We start from the raw sequence: 22232 nt of genomic DNA, 5'->3' as shown, positions 1-22232 counted from the left end.
TAATAATATCTGCTCTGGAAGACTTTCTTCCCTTGCTAGAGTTCATCCTTTGGCTGTCAGCCACATATTTAAATGAACACAGATGCTTTTTTTTTTTCAGGTGTGAGTTTGCACTTGGTATTTAAGTAGTCCTTTGAGTATTAGAACTCTTATGCTATCCACTGGGTATGGAAATCTAGTGGATTAGTGCAATTTCAGCAAATTACCAGTAAGATGAGTTTTAAGTATTGACAAAGCAGTAATAAGGTGCTCTGTGATTAATGTCTGCATGTAGGAGCTTTTCATACTGGATGAAGGAAGCATGCAAGTTCTGGGAGATCCTCTAGGAAAAAATACAAAACAGGGAAAGAACTACAGAATTTTATTTTTGTGTGGGTAGGCCTGGAAATTTAACAATCAGTTTAAAACCAGACCTTTACCATCATAACCTGTAGAATCTGCTGATAGACTTGTAGGGTCTACTGTATGCAGGCACATGATTTGCATTGCTACTCCTTTTCCTTTTCTTAAATCCTTCACTTCAAAAAGCAGTTGTCATTTGTTGAATCAGACCAAATCCCATGATGCATTAATCAGCATAGTTTAATTTAATGGAATTATTTAATTAAAGATTTAAGCCACTGATTTTCATGTGCAAAATTCAGAAGAAAAGCTTGGATTTTTTCCTCTTTGTTTTCTGGTTACTCTGCATAATGTCACATAAGAATTTGGTGTGAACAGGATAACAGAAGAGCACCCATTATGGTTTTCTAGAAATGGAAAATTAATGGGTTCTAAGGAACTGAAATTATGGGAGGTGGCAGTATCATAAATTGAGAAGGAAGAAAAAGGAATTAGGATTTCAGGAAAGGAGGTGAAGCAAGATCATATTGGGCAATGTTGAAAAAGTGGTGACAGTCAAATTACACACATGATATATGTGAAGCAGTGGGAAGGTCAGGGTCAGAGGACAAACTTGGAGTTTTTTTGTGCTATAGGACTTACATCCAGACTTGTAGGTTATCTTCATTTTAGTCCTTATAAAGTATAGAAATCTGTTCTGTCTGTATTATATGAGATCATGAGGTTTCATTGAATCATGACAGTTGGTCTTCCACATCACTTCAGATACAGCTAAACTGTTTGCATATCTGCTAGAGGCAACAATCTGTTTAATGTCCTGTTTAATTAGTTTTTTTACACACTGAGATACTGCAGAACTTTAAAAAAGTGAATATACCCCTGCCTGAGATTTCTTAATATAAGTTTTATAGGTTTTTGTTCTAACTCTTTATTTTTGTGGCAATTTTTAAAATGGAAATCTTAGTACTTTTCCACCATTATAATTTATTTTAAAAAGACATCAGCGTATTTATTCAACAATCTTTGTGCGTTTGGTTTGTGTTTTAACTCTTAATTTTTTTTTTTTTTTTGAGAGCTGTAACACATTTTTAAACTCCTGACAATTTGTAGATCTTGTAGCCAGAACTTTACACTAAACAGATTCTGTTTCTAAAACACAAAGAACACACCTGCAATGAAAGCAAAGCCTTTTGAAATTTTTTTATTATTTCTCAGGTGTGGGTTGTGTCATGGAGAGAAGGGGAAGAGTTTCTAGAAGAGATTAAGTATCTGTGATGTTCACATGCATCTCGTATAAAGCCTGTGATGTAATTCAGATTGGCTGCAGAGCCACTCTTTGTCTTTGTATCTTGCAGACAGATTTTCCCATTGTTCATTTCCTATCCATTTTCTCTTGGTTGCCATGCTTGCTTACATGCTCTGGCAAGGGATGGAGGAAGGTGGTTTGCTTTCCAGAGAAAGCTTTCTCTAGCAGCTTTTAATTGCATTCTTTCCTCATGTCTGGTTTTTGTAAGCTTCTTTTCTTATTTTGATATTTTCAGACTTTAAAGGTGAGTATTTTTTTTTAGTGCCAGGGTAGATTCTTGATTCTCTACAGTAGCTTATGGGTGACTATCTGAGCACCTTAAGAAATGATGCAAACATATTGTAGAAAGATTTATAAAAAGAAATAAGGAATAAATATATTAAGACATGCATGCGGACTGTAGTTGGAAGAATCACTGCTTTTTAATTTAATTTTTAAGTATGCACTTGCAATGTAGAACAAAATAGAAGCATTTTGACCAGCAGTGAGTATTTCCAGTACCATAGAGCACTGAATTTGGGAAATGTTTTAGTATGTTTATCTTTGGAATGTGGTTGAGTAGGATCAACCTGTGGACCTGTGGATATTCTTTTTTTTCTCCGGGGATTTTTGAATCATCTTCCATCTACCACCTCTAGATTTCTTGCATCCCAAGTGTCTGTTGGGACATAGAAAAGAGCTCTTCATATAAAGGAAGTGATTTCTCTGAGTTATGCAGATGTACTGAGGCATTTTATTTCAAATAATCCTCATGAGGTGATGCATCTGGATTCAGCTGGTGACCAGTGTTATACCACAGGAATTTAGGGGTAGTTATGTGCCACCTAATTCACCATCCTTTCACCTATACACATCATTCTGTATATAGTCCAGTGCTTTGCTCTGATTCATATATTCTAAATTCATCACAATTTTGTGTTCTTTGGCTATTCTTCTCATTTATCATTGTGGAAAGAGGAGAGTAATCACAATTCCATGCCATTTACTGATGAACCTTAAATTCACTTAAATTCGGAAGCCCTGTCTTAGTATTGGGTTTCTGCTGTTTCCTCTGGGATAAGCTTTTATGATCTTGGAGCCCTTTCATTGTGTGGAATTTTGCATAATGTTTTCCCCAGACTTCTCTTAAGTTAGTCTTCTTGGCTTGGCTTTTCTACTACCTGAGAATTCCATGTGAACTGCCAGGGAGAAAAATAGGAGGTGGGGATGGTGGGCAGCTACAAATTTGCATGAAGAGGAGTAAGGTTAAAAGTCCACTTTTCTGTTTTCCTCTCCTAAGATACTGGTTTTTCTTTATCAGACTCCTAAAAAATTCCTGATTCATTCTGGCCAATGATAAGTCATGGGAATCATGCTGTTGGAAGGATTGAATTTATGCTTTAATGAACACTTTTTTTCCTGTGCATTTTTGCTGTCTTGCCAGACTTGCCTCACATGGGATACATGCCTTTGAATTTAAGTGAGGTCCATGGTGAATTTATGGCCAAATCATCTTTAAGATTTTCCTTTAACTTCTGCGACAATAGGGCATTCATTCTTAAGACAGAGTGCATTAAATTGCAAGAAACACAATTGAAGGTGTGAGTGTAAAAAGTCTGAACCTTAATTCTCTTCCAGAATTCACAGGTGTCTGATTTGTCATATCATGGTCATTCACACCTTTCAGATTTCCAGTGGAGTGATGAATTGGAGACAAAATTAATGACCTAACTTTTTTCCCCCCACTGCAGATTGATCAACTGAAACAAGAACTCTCAAAGAAAGAATCAGAACTTCTTGCCTTACAAACTAAGCTTGAAACCCTTAGCAATCAGAATTCAGATTGCAAGCAACACATTGAAGTGCTTAAAGAGTCCCTTACTGCCAAAGAACAGAGAGCTGCCATACTTCAGACAGAGGTATTGTATTTCCTAATCATGAAATGCAATAGAAATATTGAGTTCATGGCCAGTATCAAGGTTCTGATGTGTTTGATTCAAGTCTGTGTGGCAGGAAAGTTGTTAAAGAATATTGAATAATCTAAAACAATTTAAATGCCAATGTATTTGGTGTATATATAATTTTGGTAGTACACCAGCTCTCATTCTAGAACTTTTTTTTAAGTGCTTATGATTGCCCTTTAAGAAAATGTATTTGTCTAATTCTCATTGGCTTCAGTGGGGGTAGGTGAACCCAAATGACTTGATTGTTGTGATATCGTGACTTGATTCCTCATCTGTTAGGTGACTGAGTTTCTCTTTTGGTTGCTCTGGTTGATGCTCCCTTACTTCTGTGTATTTCTGTTCTGAAGGATGAAGCCATTGATGTATTTTTAAGGTATCTGTTGAAAGGTGCATATTATTCATCTCTGGTTATTTTTTTCAAGTGCAGTCAACATTTATTTTAAAATATGACTAATTTCCTTCTTTACAACAGACCAGTGTATTAATTATTTATGTATCTACAAAATCAGACCATAAAAATATGGATAAAAATGGAATACCCATTTGAGGTGGTTGTCACATTTAAGGGAATATGTAAATCCAGTGTTTAAAGTGTCCATTAACTATTTTCCTGGTGTTTTAAAAAACTATAGGCTTGGAGCACACAATACTGGGTCTCTGGGAACTGGGAAAAGATTTTTGGTTGCTTAGAGCAACTGTATCATCCATCTCCAGTCCTCAGGTCTTATCTAAAGGGAGGGCAATGGCTTTCAGCAGCAGATGGGAAAGCAGCTGCAGGGAGATGCAGGGCAAATGGCAGCCCTCCAGCAGGTGGAAGTCATTAGTGAAGAAATTTTGTACTATACAAGCTATTGTTGTTGGTCATTCCCAGATGAGGAAAGCTAATAACATTTTGGCCTGCATTAAGCCACACACCTTTCTTCTTGTGTGTCTACACTGTCTATTTGTAGAACAGTTTTTGTACAATCTCATGTCCTTAAACATATTCATAGCTTGCTTTGAAGTGCTTCTTTCTGGAGGTGAAAGTAACCCCCAAAAGGCAGTTCTAATCCTGTGCTGAGTAAGGTGTTCAGAGTTGCAACGTCAACTTCCTGCCTAAACTGGATTACTTTGTAATCACCTTGTTGTAATTAAATTAGCATAGTAAATCCTGTAATAAAAGAAGCCCTCCACAGGCTCTCAGTAATTTCATAAGAAGCCTTTTATTATTATTTAGCTTAATGGTACTCTGCAGGTTATCTTAAAGTTTTGCTGAAGCAGCTGCATGTGGTGCAATGGGATGTGAGTCACAGAATCATGTCATGGTTGAAGGGAAGGGAGCTCTGGAGCTCATCTGGTCCACCCCCCCCCCTGCTTGAGCAGGGCCACCTAGAGCCAGCTGTCCAGGACCATATCCAGATGTCTCTTGAGTATCCCAAGGCATGAGGCCCTGCAACCTATTTGAACCACATGGGTCAGTGTGAGTGTTTCCAATGTTCAGAGGGAAACCCCTGGGTTTCAGTTTGTGCCCATTGCATCTTGTCCTCTCACTGGGCACCACTGAAGAGTCTGGCTCCATCTTTACAGCCTTCCTTCAGGTATTTATACACAGTGATAAGATGCCCCATTCACTTTTCTAGGCTAAACAGCTCAGCTCTCTCAGGCTTTTGTCATATGAGAAATGCTCCAATGCTTTAATAAAGCCCTTAATTAATCCTTTAGTTTCCTTATGGCCTTTCACTGGGCTGATTCAATATGCCCAGAGCTGGATATGACACCTCAGGTGTGGCCTGAGCAGTGACTGGTAGAGGAGAAGGATCACCTCCCTAAACCCCTAATGAGCCCAGGATGCTGTCAGTGTGTCCCTGCAGGGCCACATTGCTGGTGTTCACCATCGTGACCACCCGGACCCCGAGGCCCTTTTCTGCAAAGCTGCTTTCCAGCTGAGTGAACTCCAGCATGTGTGGGTGCTTGGCATTGTTTGTCTACTGGTTCAGGACTTCACCTTTCCTTTCTCTGAACTCCATGAGGTTCATGTCAACATATTTCTCCAGCTTGTCAAAATCCCTTTGAAAAGCAGCACGACCCTCTGGTGTATCAGTTGCCCTTTCCACGTTTTTTTCCACCAGCACTCTTGCTAAGGCTGCACCCTACCCCATTGCCCAGATCATGAATGAAGACAGGCAACAGGACTGGATGCAGTATTAACCCCTAGGATGCAGTGCTGGTTCTGCTGGAGTGTCCTGATTCCACTTGATAGCCAGCCCTCCACCTACCCATATGGCTCTTACAAGCCAGGTCTGGTAGGGCATGAAGCTTAGAAGTAACATGTTGTTGCAACAGTTTTTTTTTTTAGTTCATGTATTCCTGGTAGTTCATTGGTTTCACTCAATTTATTAGCAAATTCTACCAGTGTTTGTTATTTTGTAGAATGGTTTTTTTTTTGGGGTATAATTTCATATTTGGAATTTTAATGATGTCTTAGAGCAAATTTAGCTCAGAAAAATATTACTGCTTTGAAGGTATAGTTTAAGTTTCAGCTCTAGCTTGCACAGTTGGTTTCAGCAGTAAGAAATGAAGTGTAAGCAGAGTTATGATGATCTTCATCCTGAAGAATACTGACTACTATTGAGGCATGACTAGCAGATTTAGTTGGTTGGCACATGTTATATCAGGTCATCAGAAATAAGAGGGCACTTGAATTTTTTCAGTGAGTTTTTGATCAGGTTTCAGGTGCAATGGCACTTTGTGACATAATGTGAAAGAAGTTAAAACCATTGGTAAACAAGCCTAGAATCTAAACATAATGTTCTTTTTGAGCCGTGTTTCTGTTGTCCCAGTGATGTCAGTGTTTTATTTTGATTTCAATGTGTTTAGTTGACTTAAAAAGCTATCACTTGAAGTTTTTTTTGACAGCTGAAACAAAAAGAAATAAACCCCATACAGCAGTAACTATCACGGTGGCCAGAGTTGGGAGGTCTGAAAATGGTTTGCTGCCAGTAGGAAAAATGTTTGGAAGCAGTCCTTAGAAGGTTCACCACCTCTGCTACGTGCATTTCATTTTGTTCCATTTTTAAGGTCATATATGATAATAGTGCCAAACTATGCAAAATTTTCCTACCCTAATGTATATACCCTTTGTTTTGATTATCTCTTTATTAATGATGTGAAAACCCTGAGGTCAGATGAAAATGAGCCAATGTAAGGCTAGTCCAGCCACAGAAAACTGAAAATGTCTCTGTGCTCCACAGAGAACTGTTAAAAGGAAGAATACCACACTTGATGAGGTTTTCCCTGCTGTGTGAAAAAGCTGTTAAAAGATGTTAATTTTTAAATGAAGTCTTGTAGTGTTACTGCAGAAGGAAAGAAGTTAAAGAGTGAATAATCAGTTTCAATTATTTCAAGAGATTAAACACAGCCATTTGTATACTTTAAGAAGTGGTTCACAGTAGAGTTTGATTATTTTTTTGTGCATATTTGCAGTAACTGGCGCTTAACTACTGCACTTACCATCAGGAAAAAAACTTATTATAAATTGATGCAAATAAATTCAACTCAGCTGGGTAGCTCAGTGGAGAAAAACATTCATTTCATGAGCATTTCTGACACAAACATACTTTAGCACTTAGTGTATCACTGCTTTAGATAACACACCTGCAAACTGGCAGGTGTGCTGTTTGAAGGTTAATGAACTGTGAAATAAGTAAATGTCTACAAAGAAGTTTTGTGAATTGTGAGCATAGTCCTGTCAATGGAGGAAATGGATTAGAAAAATAGGTAAAGTCTGTACTGTAACTGAATAACTGATGTGTTCAGCGTACACATATTAATATAGAAAACCTAATAAAAATTGAGAGGAAGGGTGATTATAGTAGTTATTTATTGCGATCTGCTTTTTTTGTTTAAACAAATCTGTTTATTAAGAAGAGTTGTGAAATGATTGACTTCTTGGCAGTTCTTAGTTTGCATAAAGAGCAAATAAAAGCAGACAGCACAAAATACTTGGAACAAGACTAAAAAAAGCTTTATTTTTCTTTCTATTACAATGTTGATATTTGATATTTCTTGAAATGTAAATCTGCTTTTGATTTTACAGCAATAATGGTATAACTATGGTTATTTCACTCTCACATTTTTGTTTTTCTCAGTTAGAGTTTTACTTTGAAATTGTGTTTTCCTATTGTTTTGTGATTTTTCTTGTTTCAAGTCAGGCTGGGCCAGATCTTTGAGTGTGGTCTCTTTGCTGTGCTGCCAGGGCATTGTTCTAGTGGATGTGCAGTGCGTGCGAAGGGAGGATCACCCGTGGCACAAAGCACTCTTCTGGACACCAGGCTACCATTTGCTCTCTGTCACTCTGCACTCACAGCTGTCCATTGCTCTCTTGACAAAGGGTTCCACATTTCAAGTGCAGCTTTGCCTCAGGTGTAATGTGCCAGGCATTTCAGTTTCTGTGCAGCAGCCACATTTTGTACGCCCTGTGACTGTTTAGAGAGGAGAGAGGGGTGTAGTGGTAGAGCAGTAAATTCAGAGTTAAGCTGAATAACACACAGGTTAGCAAAATGCTATATCTAAACAGAAGTAAACTGTGAAGCAATCTGGGAGACTTTTCATTTTTGTTTTTTCTTTTGGTGTCTATATGCCTATTGGATTCTGATTTCAAGACTGTTCAGAGGCACATCAAATGTCCTGCTCTGATTTCCAGATCTCTGGGCTTTGAGTTGACATTGGACTTGTGACCTCTTGAGACCCATTCCAGTGGCTTTATGGTATCACAAATGAGGCTCCCTCAAATACCTGATACATCTTATACACACAACCCCATCCCCCTTGAATGAATCCATTCTTCATTATTGCTTTGAATATTCTTTCTTTCTTTGTTATGGGGACACCATTATTTTAATTTCAAAGAAATTGAAACAGAATTTTCTGTGAGCAAGGTGGCTGAAAGAGTAGGGAGTTCGATTTGCAGGGCCTGTAGAGAGTAGTGCCCAGAGGCAGGAAAACAAAGTTAAAGAGAAAATGGGAAAGTAGAAAGAATGGCCTGTGTATTTGGTGTGTGAAGAATTCATGCAACTCATTTGGCACAAATAGTTTGATGAATGTTAGATTTATCTTGCTGTCAAAACACTTCTCATTTTCATCTATTTTATTGAATTAAAGTGAAAATTAAAGTGTAGTTCCCTCCTGCCCACCACCCCAGTTATTATTTTTATAGAAAATCACCTTGTTGCCATTGAAAACAATATTTGGTTAGGCAGCTTTAATGGGCTTTTATAACTGAGGAAAATTTACTCTGATAAGATAAGTCACTAGTGGATGGAAATTATTAGAAAAATATTGGTATTCTTAGCAACTAATTTAAATGCTTCGCTCTAACTGGAGACATTTGAAGAGGAACTTGAGTAGGATTGCTTCAAAAATGATTCTTTGCATGCCCTAACTATTGGTTAAATTGTGATTGATCTAAAGGGGCCTAGCTATGATCCTGGTGTAGTGGTGCCACATACAAGAAATGCAAAGAAAAATACACTTCAAAAGAGCATTGAGATTTCACCAGGTAGATGCAAACCCAAGGGGAACACAAAAATGTTGTAGCTAGCAGAATAACCAGTAGATGTAGCACTAACCAGTCCAAAAGAGTTAATGATTTGCACTTATTACTGTAGTGATCAAGAGCATGGAGAAGTTATTGAAGTAGTTTTGCAAATTTTTGGGTTTTCTGCTAAAGAGACGACTGGGGACAAAAGCTAGAGCCACTTAGACTTCTTAAATTTGTGATTTCCTTTTTCAGGATGTCCTCTTCCTAACACAGGTAACAGTCCTTAACTCACAATTGCTCCTAACCCAAACACTCAAAGTGTAGAAGGTGCAAAGATGGATTCTCAGCCTTCTTCTGTCTCTGCTGAGGAAAAAAAAAAACAAAACATGCTTACAACAGAAGCAGAGTTTAAAATAGAACTGTGGTCCATTTGGAATGAAAAAGCTTCTGCAGTTGTGCTCATCCAGAAATCTTTAGAGATGCTTATACTGACAGTAGACCTCATATGGCTTTTTGATTATTTTCTTGGTAGGATTCTGAATAAAATTTTCCTTTCTGGCTGTGTGATGTAGGTTGTTTGTTTTCTTCCTTTTCCCTTTATTTAACTTTTAGAAGGAAAGAATTTTCTAGTTCTTGGTATCACAGTGGACAATGAAGGTATAAGGATCTGAGCTTCTGAAAGATTAGTAGTTTCAGAAGTAACCTGCTAATTTTTAGACAAGTGTTCATGTAAGATCAGCTCAGGGAAACAGAACTTCTACACTTCATGTCCCAAGTGATAACATGATATAATTACATAATATTTTACATTTCTCCAGTACTTTCCACACTTAAAGTCAAGTAATGCAGTCTGTGAAAATTTTTGACAGATTTGTCATTGTTGTAGGTAAAAATATTTGCAAGGAAGCAAGGACTTTTTTGTCAAGCATTAAGAATAAATGTAAAGAATAAAAAGAGACATTCTACTAAATCAGTAGTAAATAAGTGGAAAAAGAGCATGAAATTGTGGAGGGAGGGTTGTAGAAGATGCTGTTACGTAAGAGCACTGGGACAGGAACATCTGTACTCATGTATAGAGCTGCTTCAACATTGTCTGAATCAGTAGACTTCTGCTACAATTTGTGTTAGAAATGTGTCTAAGTATTGTAGAACTAAGACCTAACAAGGTAAAATCTGGGGTTTACAGGTCAAGTATTTTGAGTTTTGAAAATGCTGGTACTTGTGTCAAGTTGGATTGAGAAGCAGATCAGAAGATGGAATAAAATGGATCAGGATGCTTTGATTTGTGTTATTGTAGTGTTCATCTGTCTGCCTGTTTTAAGATAAGCAGTCAGACTGTATTTATAGAGGCAAATCTTAAATCACGCATTTTTTAATGTGTGGTGTTGGTCCCTCCTCCACCCCGCTGAGTAAAAATTTTCCTTTAAAAAAGGTTGATTTTTGTAGGTATTCATAAAGGGCTTGTGAACCACTATTGCCTTTGCTCAATCCCCTTTTTTTCTGCCTTTCAGTGGAAGTAAGTTTGATACAAGCAAGGTGCATGTCAGATGCTGTTAGCAGGGCAGGCTGGAAATAGGCTGGAGTAATTCTGCAAGTATTGCTTTATGAGGACTCATTTCATTTTCATGTCCTTTTACTTTTGTTTTTCAAATTCTTCCTCAGGTCAAACAAGCATAACAGCTGTTTCTTATCTATAAAGACTGCTTTCTTCCAGCTGCCCTGTGCTGTGAGATCAGGCACAAGATCAGTACAGGATAGGAAAGACTGAGGAGTGTGTAAATAAAAACAGTTCAGGCTCACATTCACTGCATGCTTGTTTTCCCCTTTCAACTGTTTAAACTGTTGAAGTTCCAAGAAAATACTTAAAATACTTTCCATTAGTTAATTACTTTTATGCTGTATCACTTACTCATTGTTCTGAATGTTGTTGGAACAGCACTGATTTGGATTCTGGAAAAGATTATAGTATTTATAAATACTGTAGAGTTTTCTTATAATCCCTAATTGAAATTAAAATTAGTATCTGTTATATCTGCCTATTTCTGTAGATTACTAATCTTTGCATAAATAGTACTTTTCTGTTTTCCAAATATAGGTACTGTTTGTGGTTGAAATTAAAAGATTTTTGCTGCAAGACCAGAGAAAGTGACTTTCTATTCCAAAATATTTAGTGTTTTTCAGTAGTAAATTTGGAGGAACATTGTCATTGAAATACTCTGCATGGAGGACACAAATTTTGCCTTAAAACTTAGAGAAATAATAAAAAAAGAAAATTGTCAGTAGCAATTACTACCAACAGCAATAGGAATTGCTAAGATTCTTTTTGTTTCCTACAAGAAGTGTTCATGATGCTTGTGTGCCATATCCAGTGTAACAGAAGTAATTCTTTGGTCAGGGGCTTGCATGGAAGATGGATTACTGCTGGAAAGATTTGTACTGGAGGCTCATCTTTCACCTTTAAATTTAGATAAATAGCAAAACCATGTACAAATTAGCAGAGTCCTTACTGGGCAAGGCAGAAAACTATAGAGAAAGGTGTGCTCAGGAATATTTGAGCTCCAGGGTGCACTTCACTGATCTTTTAGATGTTTTGGAACTCTAAAACATAACATAGTGCACAGTTGTTAAGGCACTCCCTGCTACACTGAATTTCAAACAGAACATGTATTTTTGTGTCATGGTCCCACATTCTTTTCTGTCTTTGAATATCTGTAGCTAAATTTCTCTGCTTTATGTCAGGAGTAATAAGGTTACCGAGATGAGAATGTGTGGGAATAAAACATGGAAATCTTATTTCTCCTCAATACCTAGTCAGTTCCACATTATTTGAGTTACAATAAAGTAATCTTTTCTTTTACTATTGATTTAATTTTTTTAGTCAGGTTTAAATTTTGTTTTACTCTTTCAGCCAAAAGAATTCCATTTTCTTGCTTAATAGGCACAGGTAATTACTAAGATATTGCCATTTGGAGCTGTTTAATCTTTCTGCATATGTGATATAAGAGAAAATTGGTTTCCTCTTACTAAATAATATGCTTATTTTTATTTTAGGCCAGTTTTATCTTCCCTTGACTCAGGTTCTGGTTGACCTTTCAATAGAAGCATTGGTTTGGTTCCTTGTTTATTTTGAAATGTTGCCAGAAGTTGGGGGGAAGGGGAAGAGGGGAAGACACGTTCCCTTTATTTTATCCCATTTTAGGATTTTATGCATGATTTCATAACATTGTGGTAAATACAATAGTACATATTTAATACTGCTTGGAGGTTTATGTTTGCAACAGACTGGAAACAATTGACAGTACTTTTCTTAAGCGTAACCAAAACCATAATGAAGTTTATCCAGCCAAGTGTCAGGCCACAAATAAAGACAGGCACGTGTGTGGTCAGCCTGCCCTTCATTCCTAGGAGAAGTGCCATTGGACCAAATAAACTCATTTTAAATCAGACAGGAAATCTTGGCCAGACTTGACCTAGACCCATGTGCATTGGTGGCTTGTGGCTGTGCCCAGCCCTGCAGCTGAGTTGGCTTCTGAGCCAGACACGAGTCCAGGCCTTTCTGCACTGAGGTGCCAGTGCCCTCTGTTACCTTTTTCTCTTCCAGGGTGATTCTGTGTGCCAGCAGTCTGGCAGCAGGCTCCACTCTACTTTGTGTCATCTTCTGTCATAAAGTTTGAAGCACGCTGTCACATACCTAGTGAGAGGATAAACTTAAATTATGTATGCTTTTCCTGGACAAAGAATGCTTTCAGGAATTGTTAAAAATAGAGAAGAGTATTTTGCTACCATGCATTTTTATAAATGATCAAATTTATATAATCAAAATCAGCTTTTATACTTCTCTAATCATGAAGCTAAATGAAAACGAGTGACACAGGGGGGTGGGAGCAGGCACGAGTGTCTGGGAGGAACAGGGAAGATCCTCTGTGAGAATCAGGTTTAGGGTTTAGAAAGACAAAGCCCATCTGGACTTGAATGCAACAAGCGATAGAAAGGTCAAGAAAGGTTTCTACAAGCACAGCAATAGCAGAAGACCAAGGAAGATATGGGGTCACTGATGAGTGGGAGGGGAGATCTGATCCTAAAGGAGATGGAGACAGTCCAGGTACTGAGTGCTTTGTTCACCTTGATCACTACTGGAAAGACCAACCTTCAGCAACCCAGGTCTCTAAAACCACTGCAGAAGTCCAGTGCCAGGTAAACTCATCCTTGATGGAGGAGGATCAGCTCAGGGGGTATTTAAAGAAACCAGACACACACAAGTCCCTTAGCCTTGCAGGAATGCACCTACAAAGGCTGATGGCATTGTGTCAGTTACCCTTGGAAAGTGGTGGGAACTGGGAGAGGTTTCTGGGAAATGGGAGAAAGCCAATGTCTTAAAAAAGACAAGAAAGAGGATGCAGAGAACTGCATTGATTATATTGGTCCCTGGGAAGGTCATAATGAAGAAGGAATAATCCTGGAAGCCATTTCCAGATACATGACAGACAAGAATGTGATTTGTAGTAACTGGTGTGGATTTATGAATTTCTGGGTAAATTCTCCCCAAGAAAAGCTGTATTTTTGATGGGTTGCTGATAGTTTGATTTGAAATCTGTTTATGTTCATTGGATAATTCTTAAGCATTTTTTATTATAGTATTCATCTTTTGCAGTTACTGGCAAAGTCTCTTTTTCAATAATCCTTTCTGTAGTGGTTCTAATGGTTTTTAGGCAAGTAGAAGCCTTGAGGGGTCATCTTCATTGTGTGAAGGATGGTAAAAGCTCAGGTACACCATAAATTCTCACCACTTACCTTATGAACAAAATTACAAGGTAGCTGGAGTTCTGGGACCTTCTAACTCTCCTGCGTGCATTTCATACTCAATCCACCCACTTGCTGTGTGCCCATGGGGAAATCCTCAGGGAGGATTGGCCTGTGGGTGCTTCACAGGGTGATGTCAGGCCTGGTTAGAGGTTATCTAGCCCAAGCTTCTGATCTAAGTAGGTTTTAGTTACTGCAGGTTGCTCAGGATGGCATCCAGCCAAGTTTTGGATACCTCAGGGATGGATTTTCCATATCCTGTTTAGACACCTGCTTCACTAGTTGACCAAGCTTGTGGTAAAAAAAAAAAAAAATAGCAAACACCAAACCATGTTTTCCCTATGTCAAGGTGGAATTTCCATGTTCCACTTGTCTCATCCCTGCCTACTGCTCCCTTGACAAGAGTCTGGCCCTGCCTTCTCATGCCCTTCCACTCAGTAAGAATTGAAGACAGCGCTGAGATCTTGCTGTGGCTTTTTTGTCAGGGTGCACAGATTGGTGCTCAGCCTCTGCAGGTACATTCTGTGCATCAGTTCCCAACCATCCTGGCAGGACCTTCAGCTGGAGATGCACCAAGCTGAGCTCTGAGTGTGTTCCAGAGACTGGCTCCACATCCCCAAGGCGTGTGCTGCCTGTTCAGTTAGCTGGCTTTGTTTCCTGCTGGCTTAGCTAATGTTGTGAAGCATTTTGTGTTCTGATGCATAACCAAAAGAAGCATTTCTAGAGCATGAGTTTGGAGTGGCAATGTGTTATTAATTCCAATAGTTATTATTAGTCATACATAAGTCCAAGAACTATTATCCACTTACTGTTCTAAGATAAACAGTTTGATGAAAAGCTTATCTTAATATTTGATGTGGTATTTAACAGTTCAGTGTATTAAAAAAAACCCGACATAGTAGTCTGTCAAGAAAAAAAGAACCTTTCCTACCCAACAAAAATCCTTTTGACAACTGTAGTGCAAATATAATTGGGAAATTATCTTTCTACACAAAGATAGGTGTAGTTTTTATGATTTGAAGATGAGGGTATGTTTTTGAAGCCCTGTCTTGGACAGTTGCAGGATTACTGCAAGATGAACTTTCTTGATGTTGTTGTATTTTTCGTTTACTTCTGTTGGAACAGTGAGCAAATGATTTTGGTGAGCACCTTCTCAAAAAGAACATGTAAAGAAGCTGTGACAACAGTTTATGTCAATCTGATAGCACCTGCTGTCACCTGGTTTCACCTCTTCCTGGAGGAGAAAGAGGTCCAGGGCAGGCTGATGTGATTCTCTGCTTCCATATCCAGATACTGCCCTGAACTCCATAATCATCTCAAAGGGAACAGGAATAAGGACATGGCATACTTTGGAGTTCAGGGCCTCTATTTATTTCATTATTTTTGACCTGTCTGAAAAGTGTCTTCAGTCACATGCACATGGGGGTTGGCCAAATGGGTAGGAATCAAACACAGATTTCTGATCTGTAATGTTGGATTTTGCCCATCTAGGAAAGAGTTCTTGCATGGTTGTTATAGTTTCATAGGTTTAAAATGTAGTGGCAATAGTGCAAAATTTAAAAATATAAACTATCATCATTTAAAATGTCAAATGCAGCAGCTGAGAGAGAACTCAGGATGGCAGCTGTGATGTGCCATATTGATAAATCAAAAAATAAATTCAAAACATATGATCTCAGTAATGTGATCCAGATTATGTATGAGGGTAACAGTTGTGCATTCTCAGTGCTAGAAGTTTACTTTGCCTTTGACCCGGTGCCTTGATGTGCACTAAAGGTACAGTGGTGCTGCACTGGGATGAGTCATATTTGTGCTCAAGTGGTACTAACAATCAAATTTTGTATTCAAATGAAACACAGAAGCTTGATTTGTAGTGTAAAACAATACATATGCTTATTCCATAAGAATTATATTTTCTTTTCTTTGTTGCATAAGATGCAGAGGGGATTTTAAGGTATCAAAATTTGAGTGTGGGAGAGGTACTTGCTGCGGTAAAGTCTTTGAGTGAGTGTGAGAGCATTTTTACACAAGTGATGAGAACCTCCTGGACATGATTGACTTAAATTAGCTTGATTGGTTTTTATCAATTGCAGCTGCACTATTTAGCATAAAAATGCAAAACATCCAAAAATCATTTGCCTTGCAGTGTAGTAGATGGTTTTAGTTAGTCTCTAAGATGTTTCAAATGTTTATTCTACACAGATTCTCTGAGAATGGATCCAGAATATATCCAGTTACAGAGAATTAGTAAAGATACTGTAAATGTTGAGAAAATTAATTAAGGAAAATATGCTGCTTTATGAATTGTGTATTTAGGATTTTGTTTTTCTTTTCCTTTAACTGTGTTAGTAAGTTAAACACTTCAAAGATATTTATTGTAGTGTCATTATCAGGCACCTGCCATTAAAGCTAAAAGAGAAAGACTGGAAATTTTGTGTGATGTACAATTTTCTGACTTGCTCTCTCAACCAGTGTCATGCTTGAGAGAAATCCTGAATAAATTTCTTTCTGAATATGACAGGAAAGTTTTAGACCAGTGTTGAGGGTTACAACCCAGTGTCGAAAACTTGACCAGGGCAAGGCTGCTGCTGTTATTTAAAGGCTTTATGCTGTACAGTGAGGTTTGGTATATGCTGTACTTTTTCCTTTTTGTAGAACTGTACCTGCAAACTCACAATCCTGCCTTTGTTTCAAAGTTTCCTCTTTTTCCGTGGCTTAATGATTTTTATTGCATGTGACCTCTGGGTTATTAGGTGCATCTTTGTCTTCTTTGCATCCTTAATGTTGTTTAACTCACAGGAGAAATATAAATGTATAAAACTAGCACAATTTACTATTATTAATTGTAACCAGCAGTTGTGCTGAAAAAGAGCCCTTATTCATACATGAAATAATAGTTTATGTTAAAGAGTGGGATTACTTGAAGTCTTATCTTTTGAATACTTTTAAATGCTTTTGGTACAGGAGGCCTGTTAAGGTCAAGGCATTTTATTATTCCTAGATTCATTTAGTCTGACATGTTCCTGGGATAATGATGCCAGTTTAGATCTTTAGACAGCTACTTGAAATTAAGATGCAGAAAATGGAAAACCATCCATTTAAAAGCATACTTAATGGTATAATTGCAGTGGCTGAAGAAATTAAATATTTATACATATGTGTATATAACATTTTAAAATTTGTATGTATATGTAAAGAAATCACAAGTAAGTGTGGAAACTGCTTTATTTTATCCCTGTGCTATCAATTTCATACTTGGTTGACATTCAAAATAACATGTATGTATAATTCACTAAATAATTTTTTCACTCCTCTGTTCAGTGTTCCAGTCCAGTACAGAGATGAATGAGGGTAGAAGGTTATATTTCTTCTTGCATAAATAATACAAAGGTTTAGAAAGTTTCAGTTACAGAGGCACTTAATTGCATCTGCACAAGTTTCCAGCCAGTCTGGTGAGGTATTACTGGGGGTATAACACATGCAGGAAGAACGAAGGCTGACTTTGCTGTCCTGAATTTCATTGTCAGGAGTGATAGGCATAAACTCCCCTGTTTTTTATAGAAGTAGAAATCAAAGAGGCTAATATACCTATGTATTCAAAGATATGCATTGTAATGCAATGTTAAGTAGATGTAAATTTAATAAATTCATTAGATTTTACATAGTTGCTGTTATTTGCCAGCCAACTGCTCTTCACTTCTTAGAAAACATCCTTACTAAAGGGGTACTTGGAAACGAAATTCTTTAAGACAGCTTGAGAGCTGTAGAAAGAAGTTCTAGGACTTCTTTCACATGTCTTCTATAACTTACTGCTTTGAAAGGTGAGCGTTTTCTGGGGGGTTGGTTTTGGTTTTGTTTTTTTGCTTTGCTTCCACTTGAGAGATGGTATTGTGATACTCTTATATGTTGATAAATACAATTAACTCTGCATAGTGCAGTGCAGGATCCTATGTAGTTAACATATGCTAAACTTTGCATTAAGATTCCTTTTGTGTCCTGGCATTGTCCTGTTTTTTGAAATGTATCTTTGTTTTCTCAATCTTTTGAGGAGATTGAAAAAAGGAGCAGAATTTCACCCATGTGCAGAATTATCCATGTCTGGGAAAAAGATTACTTTCAGAATGCTTTCCAGGAAAAGAAAAACAGATGAGGAATAGTACTTTATTTATTTATATACTTTTAGAATTTTTTTAAAGGGCAGATTTATAAGGCTCCATGTTAATGTCAGCTGTCAGAGATTGGGGAATGAATTTTCATACTCAGGTTTCATTCCTTTGACTGGTAAATCTGATTTCATATAGCCTCTCCTTCTGTGTTAAATTATTTATACCCTGATTTTTTTAGTAGTAATATTTGTTTATACATGAATATGCGTATACATGTATATATCTGTATACATATATGTACTATTTATATATAGACTAAAAAGAATAAACTCAAAATGTATCTACTATATACACAAAAAAGAATGTTAAGAATGATTAAATAGTAATTTTTTTAAATGATTTTTTCTTCCATTTTTTTTGTAGCACGTTAGGAAAATAATTTCCAGCACTGTTTGTATCTTTATACTTAAAGATAACTTTTGTTGAAAGGGTTGAAGTCCCAGAAGATTCAATCCTAGAAATATTTCAAAGACACACTTTCAAGTCCAGAAACTTTCAACAAAAGTCTTTTGAACATAATCAATTGAAAAAGCAGGAATTCTGGTGGTATTTTTGGAACAAAATCTAAAGTTTGCAACTTCATTGGTAACACAGGATTTAAAACTGAATTTTACCACTCCCATTCCCAGACAGGATAGCAAGCTTGAACAAATTGTAAAAATACATTTATGTCTAAAGCAAAAACATATTCTGATTATTCCCCTTTGGACTTGCTATAAAAGATTGTTTCTCTGGTGTAAAAAAAAAACCCTTTTCAGTTTTAGAGAACCACTGTGCATCCATTTTGGTCATGAATTAGGCTAAAGCAGTATCTTTTTTGGATAACGCTACTAATCTTTAAACAACAAATATACATAATGCCTAATTTAGCTGAATCTTAGGAGGGCTTTCCATGCTGTACCATGTTCAGGTGGGACATGCTTCAGTCCAAGAGTGGTAGAAGTGGTGAAATATTGGCTAACAGAGGAGCAGTGGAGATAGCATGGGGAAAGACCAGGTTGGCAAAAATACTGGTGACATCTCAAGACCTGATACTGCAGTGAGGTTTATTTGCTCAGCTTGCCAGAATTTGGAGGCACCCACCTGAGATTGGGGTCCCTGAATTCTGAAGTGAGAAAAATGGGTGAGTTAGGGTAGTACAAAATGCAGGATTATGCCCCTCTGGACAAAAAACCAGAATGTTTTAGTATAGAGTTTTAGGTAAAAGTAATAATAGTGTGTTAGAGAATTGCTGTTAGTCACCAGTGAAATGTGGCTGTAGAAAATCTGGTACTAAAATGTATCAGGAGAGAGATTTGTTACAGAAATTGGGGAATATTTTTATGTACTCTCTGAGATCTCGTCTGAAATGCAGTCATCCAGCTTCAAGAAAGATGAATTCCAGATAGATAGCAGAGAGGAAGAGGAAGGTTAGGGGGATGATCAGGAAAATAAAATAACCTTCTTATGATGCTAAAAAGGCTCAAATCTATCATTGCATTGTGGTTTCATTTGCAGGAATCATTGCAGCCAATTCATTTTGCTTATCACTGTTGTGAGCTGGTGACATTCTTCTTTCTTTCAGCTATGATATATTGGCTAAAGAATAGTAATTTCCAGTTCAAGGATGAACAAGTTTTTAAACAATTTGGATTGTTTGCATGAGGTAATCTGACTGGACTCTAAAATACTTAAAAAAAAAAAAAAATTTTTACCAAGGTAGAATTGTCAGTTTATGCTCAGCATCTTCTAGCTTAAATGTTATATGACAATTTACTATTATTTAGATGTCATACTCTGGTGTTTCAACAATTTGAGCTTGTTTTGTGCACAAAAAATATGCAGAGGTTTCTTTCTCCTTTCTCTTTAAAAAATGAAATTTGTTTCTCTTTTCATTAGAGTTTTGTTCATGCTTTTCTCACATTCGCTATTTTGAGGAAACAAAAGGAAGGAAAGGTTTCATTCTGAAAGAAATTATTTGAAAATTTTTTGAAATGTCCATTTTAATTTTTTTTTTTGTTTCTTTCCTCAGCTGGACTTTTGCTTTGAGCTTTTGAATATGGGAAACTTTTCACAGGCTACCTGAGCAGGAGTACGCTCCACTTTGTAGGGGCATTGATGAGATTTTTTGCATAATCTTTATAATAATACCAACAGAAGTTGGTCTGCTCTGTAGATGCTGCACATCATATTGCAGGTTTCCTCCCAACCTGCTATTATAAATTGTAATAGTAGTTCCTCATTGTTTATCAGAAATCTTGAAAATATGTCACAAGTTTCAGTGGGACAACTGTCATTATGGGACTATGGATGTTTCCTTGGGAATTTTTGGAAGATATCTTGCTCCTGAAGGTCTTTCCAGAAATTGCTCAAGTTTCCTGTTGTCCTAACTCTACACTCCATCAAACTATTTACTTTTTTGTGCCTTTGTGGCATGGTGCTCCTCTGACTTCTTGCATGAAACCACTTTTCAAGTGTCTTAACAAAATGTTGTTTTCGTGCAGCTAAAGAGTTCCCTCGCTTCCCCACTGATTGTTTTTGTTTCTTTATTATTATATAAAATAATAATTTTATTTTTCCAGCATATTTTTCCTTTTAGCAGGTAGTACATTGATTGAATCAACTAGATTAAAAAAAGCCTCTGCAGGACTTAGAAGGTCTTGGAAATTAGTTGAGAGAGCTGTGGGTGGAAGACCTTGCTGTGAAGAGTCAGACTTGGCCTGTGTTCAGCTCCATGGAGGACACTTTATTCATTTAGTTCCCATATCTTGGCTTTCTTGGTTCTTGGAGGTTGCATGGCTCCTTCTCTGAAAGTGGTTTTTGGGAGTTATTTCACTGCTGATTCTTTTCCTGAAAGCATCCCTTACGTATCTGACAGTCTAAGACCATTTGTGTGATAGGGATTGTTTTCATATCTGACTTCACATGGCTTGTTTAGTGTCAAGGCTGTGAGGAAAGCAGCACTTATCAGTTTGGCTTTATCTTTCTCATGCAGATGCTATTCTGTCCTGAGGAGAACTTAGTCCCAGATGGAATATAACTGTGGTAAACTAGTAAACCTATAGCTTTCAGATGAGTAATAAATAAATGCAAGATCAGATCTTGTCATGTCTCTGACTTTCTGCTAGATGATCTGGCAGACTGGATTCAGTAAAAATATTTGGCAAGGTAATCTCTGTTAGAAAGTTAGGCAGCCTGTAACTGAAACTTGTCTGATTTAATTCTTGTATAACTTTTTTTTTTTTAATTTACCATTTAACCTCTATTGATATCACTGTATTTATGAAAAGAATGAAAATGTTCTTTTTATTTCCTTAGTTCCAATTTCATGCACTGTTTTGCAGTATTATTTGGGTCTCATTGCTTGCCTTAAACTGTTCAAACATTTAAAATATGAGGTGAAGTTCTATCATTCCTGTGATTATTGAAGTTCTTTAGAGTAAAATGCCTTCTCCAGTTCTACCTAGAATACCTAAAAAATGTTACTGCAAAGGTGAGATAAGTAAGGAGTTACCAGTTTGGAATCTGAAACAGTCTTTTCAGTCTTTTGACAGAAGCCTCTCATGATCTAAGTAGCCTTTCCTTGTCTGGAATTCTTATCACGAGCCAGAACAATCTCTGCAAACTAGTTTAGAATTCTGTTTCTAGCATAAAGAAGGAAATATTTTTTGCAGTGTCTAGGATGGCCAAAACAGTTACACTTTTGTTTCAGCAGGAGCACGGTCTGCTCTTTGGTTGAGTTGCAGTGTGTTAAAAAAAAAATCAAGCCTTGCCATTTTAATAAATAAATTAATAGATGTGATACGTTATTTCACAGAGCAATTACTTAAAGGGCACAGAATATCCCTGAATTTCATCCTGCTCACATATGCAGGGGAAGTAAGCAAGAGGGCTGCCTTGCCTTGCCTTGCATGGCTCAAAAGCCAGAGCCAGTGGGAAGGTTCTGAGTTCTAGAAGGGTCCAGAGGACTGAAGGTTTGGCTTGAGGACATGTCATGGAGGGAAGCAGATCTGTAACTCTTCCTGTTGTCCAGGGGATTATGGAGCCTGGCCTCTTGAGAGAGAGAGAGAGAGAGAGAGAGAGAACAAGTACTTGAAGCTTATCCCCTCTTGTGAAAAATTCAGCAGTTTTCAAAGAAAAGGCTGTAACCTGGTTTCTGGAAGAATGTGAGCAGGAGA

General features: G+C 37.3%; 1 protein-coding gene across 1 annotated transcript in view; it reads left to right on the top strand.

Moving 5' to 3' along the window:
* Window positions 1-22232, top strand: part of ERC2 (ELKS/RAB6-interacting/CAST family member 2) — a 398530-nt gene that overhangs the window by 78886 nt on the left and 297412 nt on the right. Inside the window, exon 5 of the mRNA XM_059856421.1 lies at window positions 3379-3546. Coding sequence (XP_059712404.1) covers window positions 3379-3546 — 168 coding nt within the window. The remainder of the gene's footprint in view (window positions 1-3378; window positions 3547-22232) is intronic.

Source organism: Haemorhous mexicanus, chromosome 11 (assembly GCF_027477595.1).
Source record: "Haemorhous mexicanus isolate bHaeMex1 chromosome 11, bHaeMex1.pri, whole genome shotgun sequence".
In the NCBI taxonomy this organism is placed as follows: domain Eukaryota; kingdom Metazoa; phylum Chordata; class Aves; order Passeriformes; family Fringillidae; genus Haemorhous; species Haemorhous mexicanus.
Note: the sequence above shows the minus strand (reverse complement) of the source record. Positions and strands in the feature narration are given on the sequence as shown.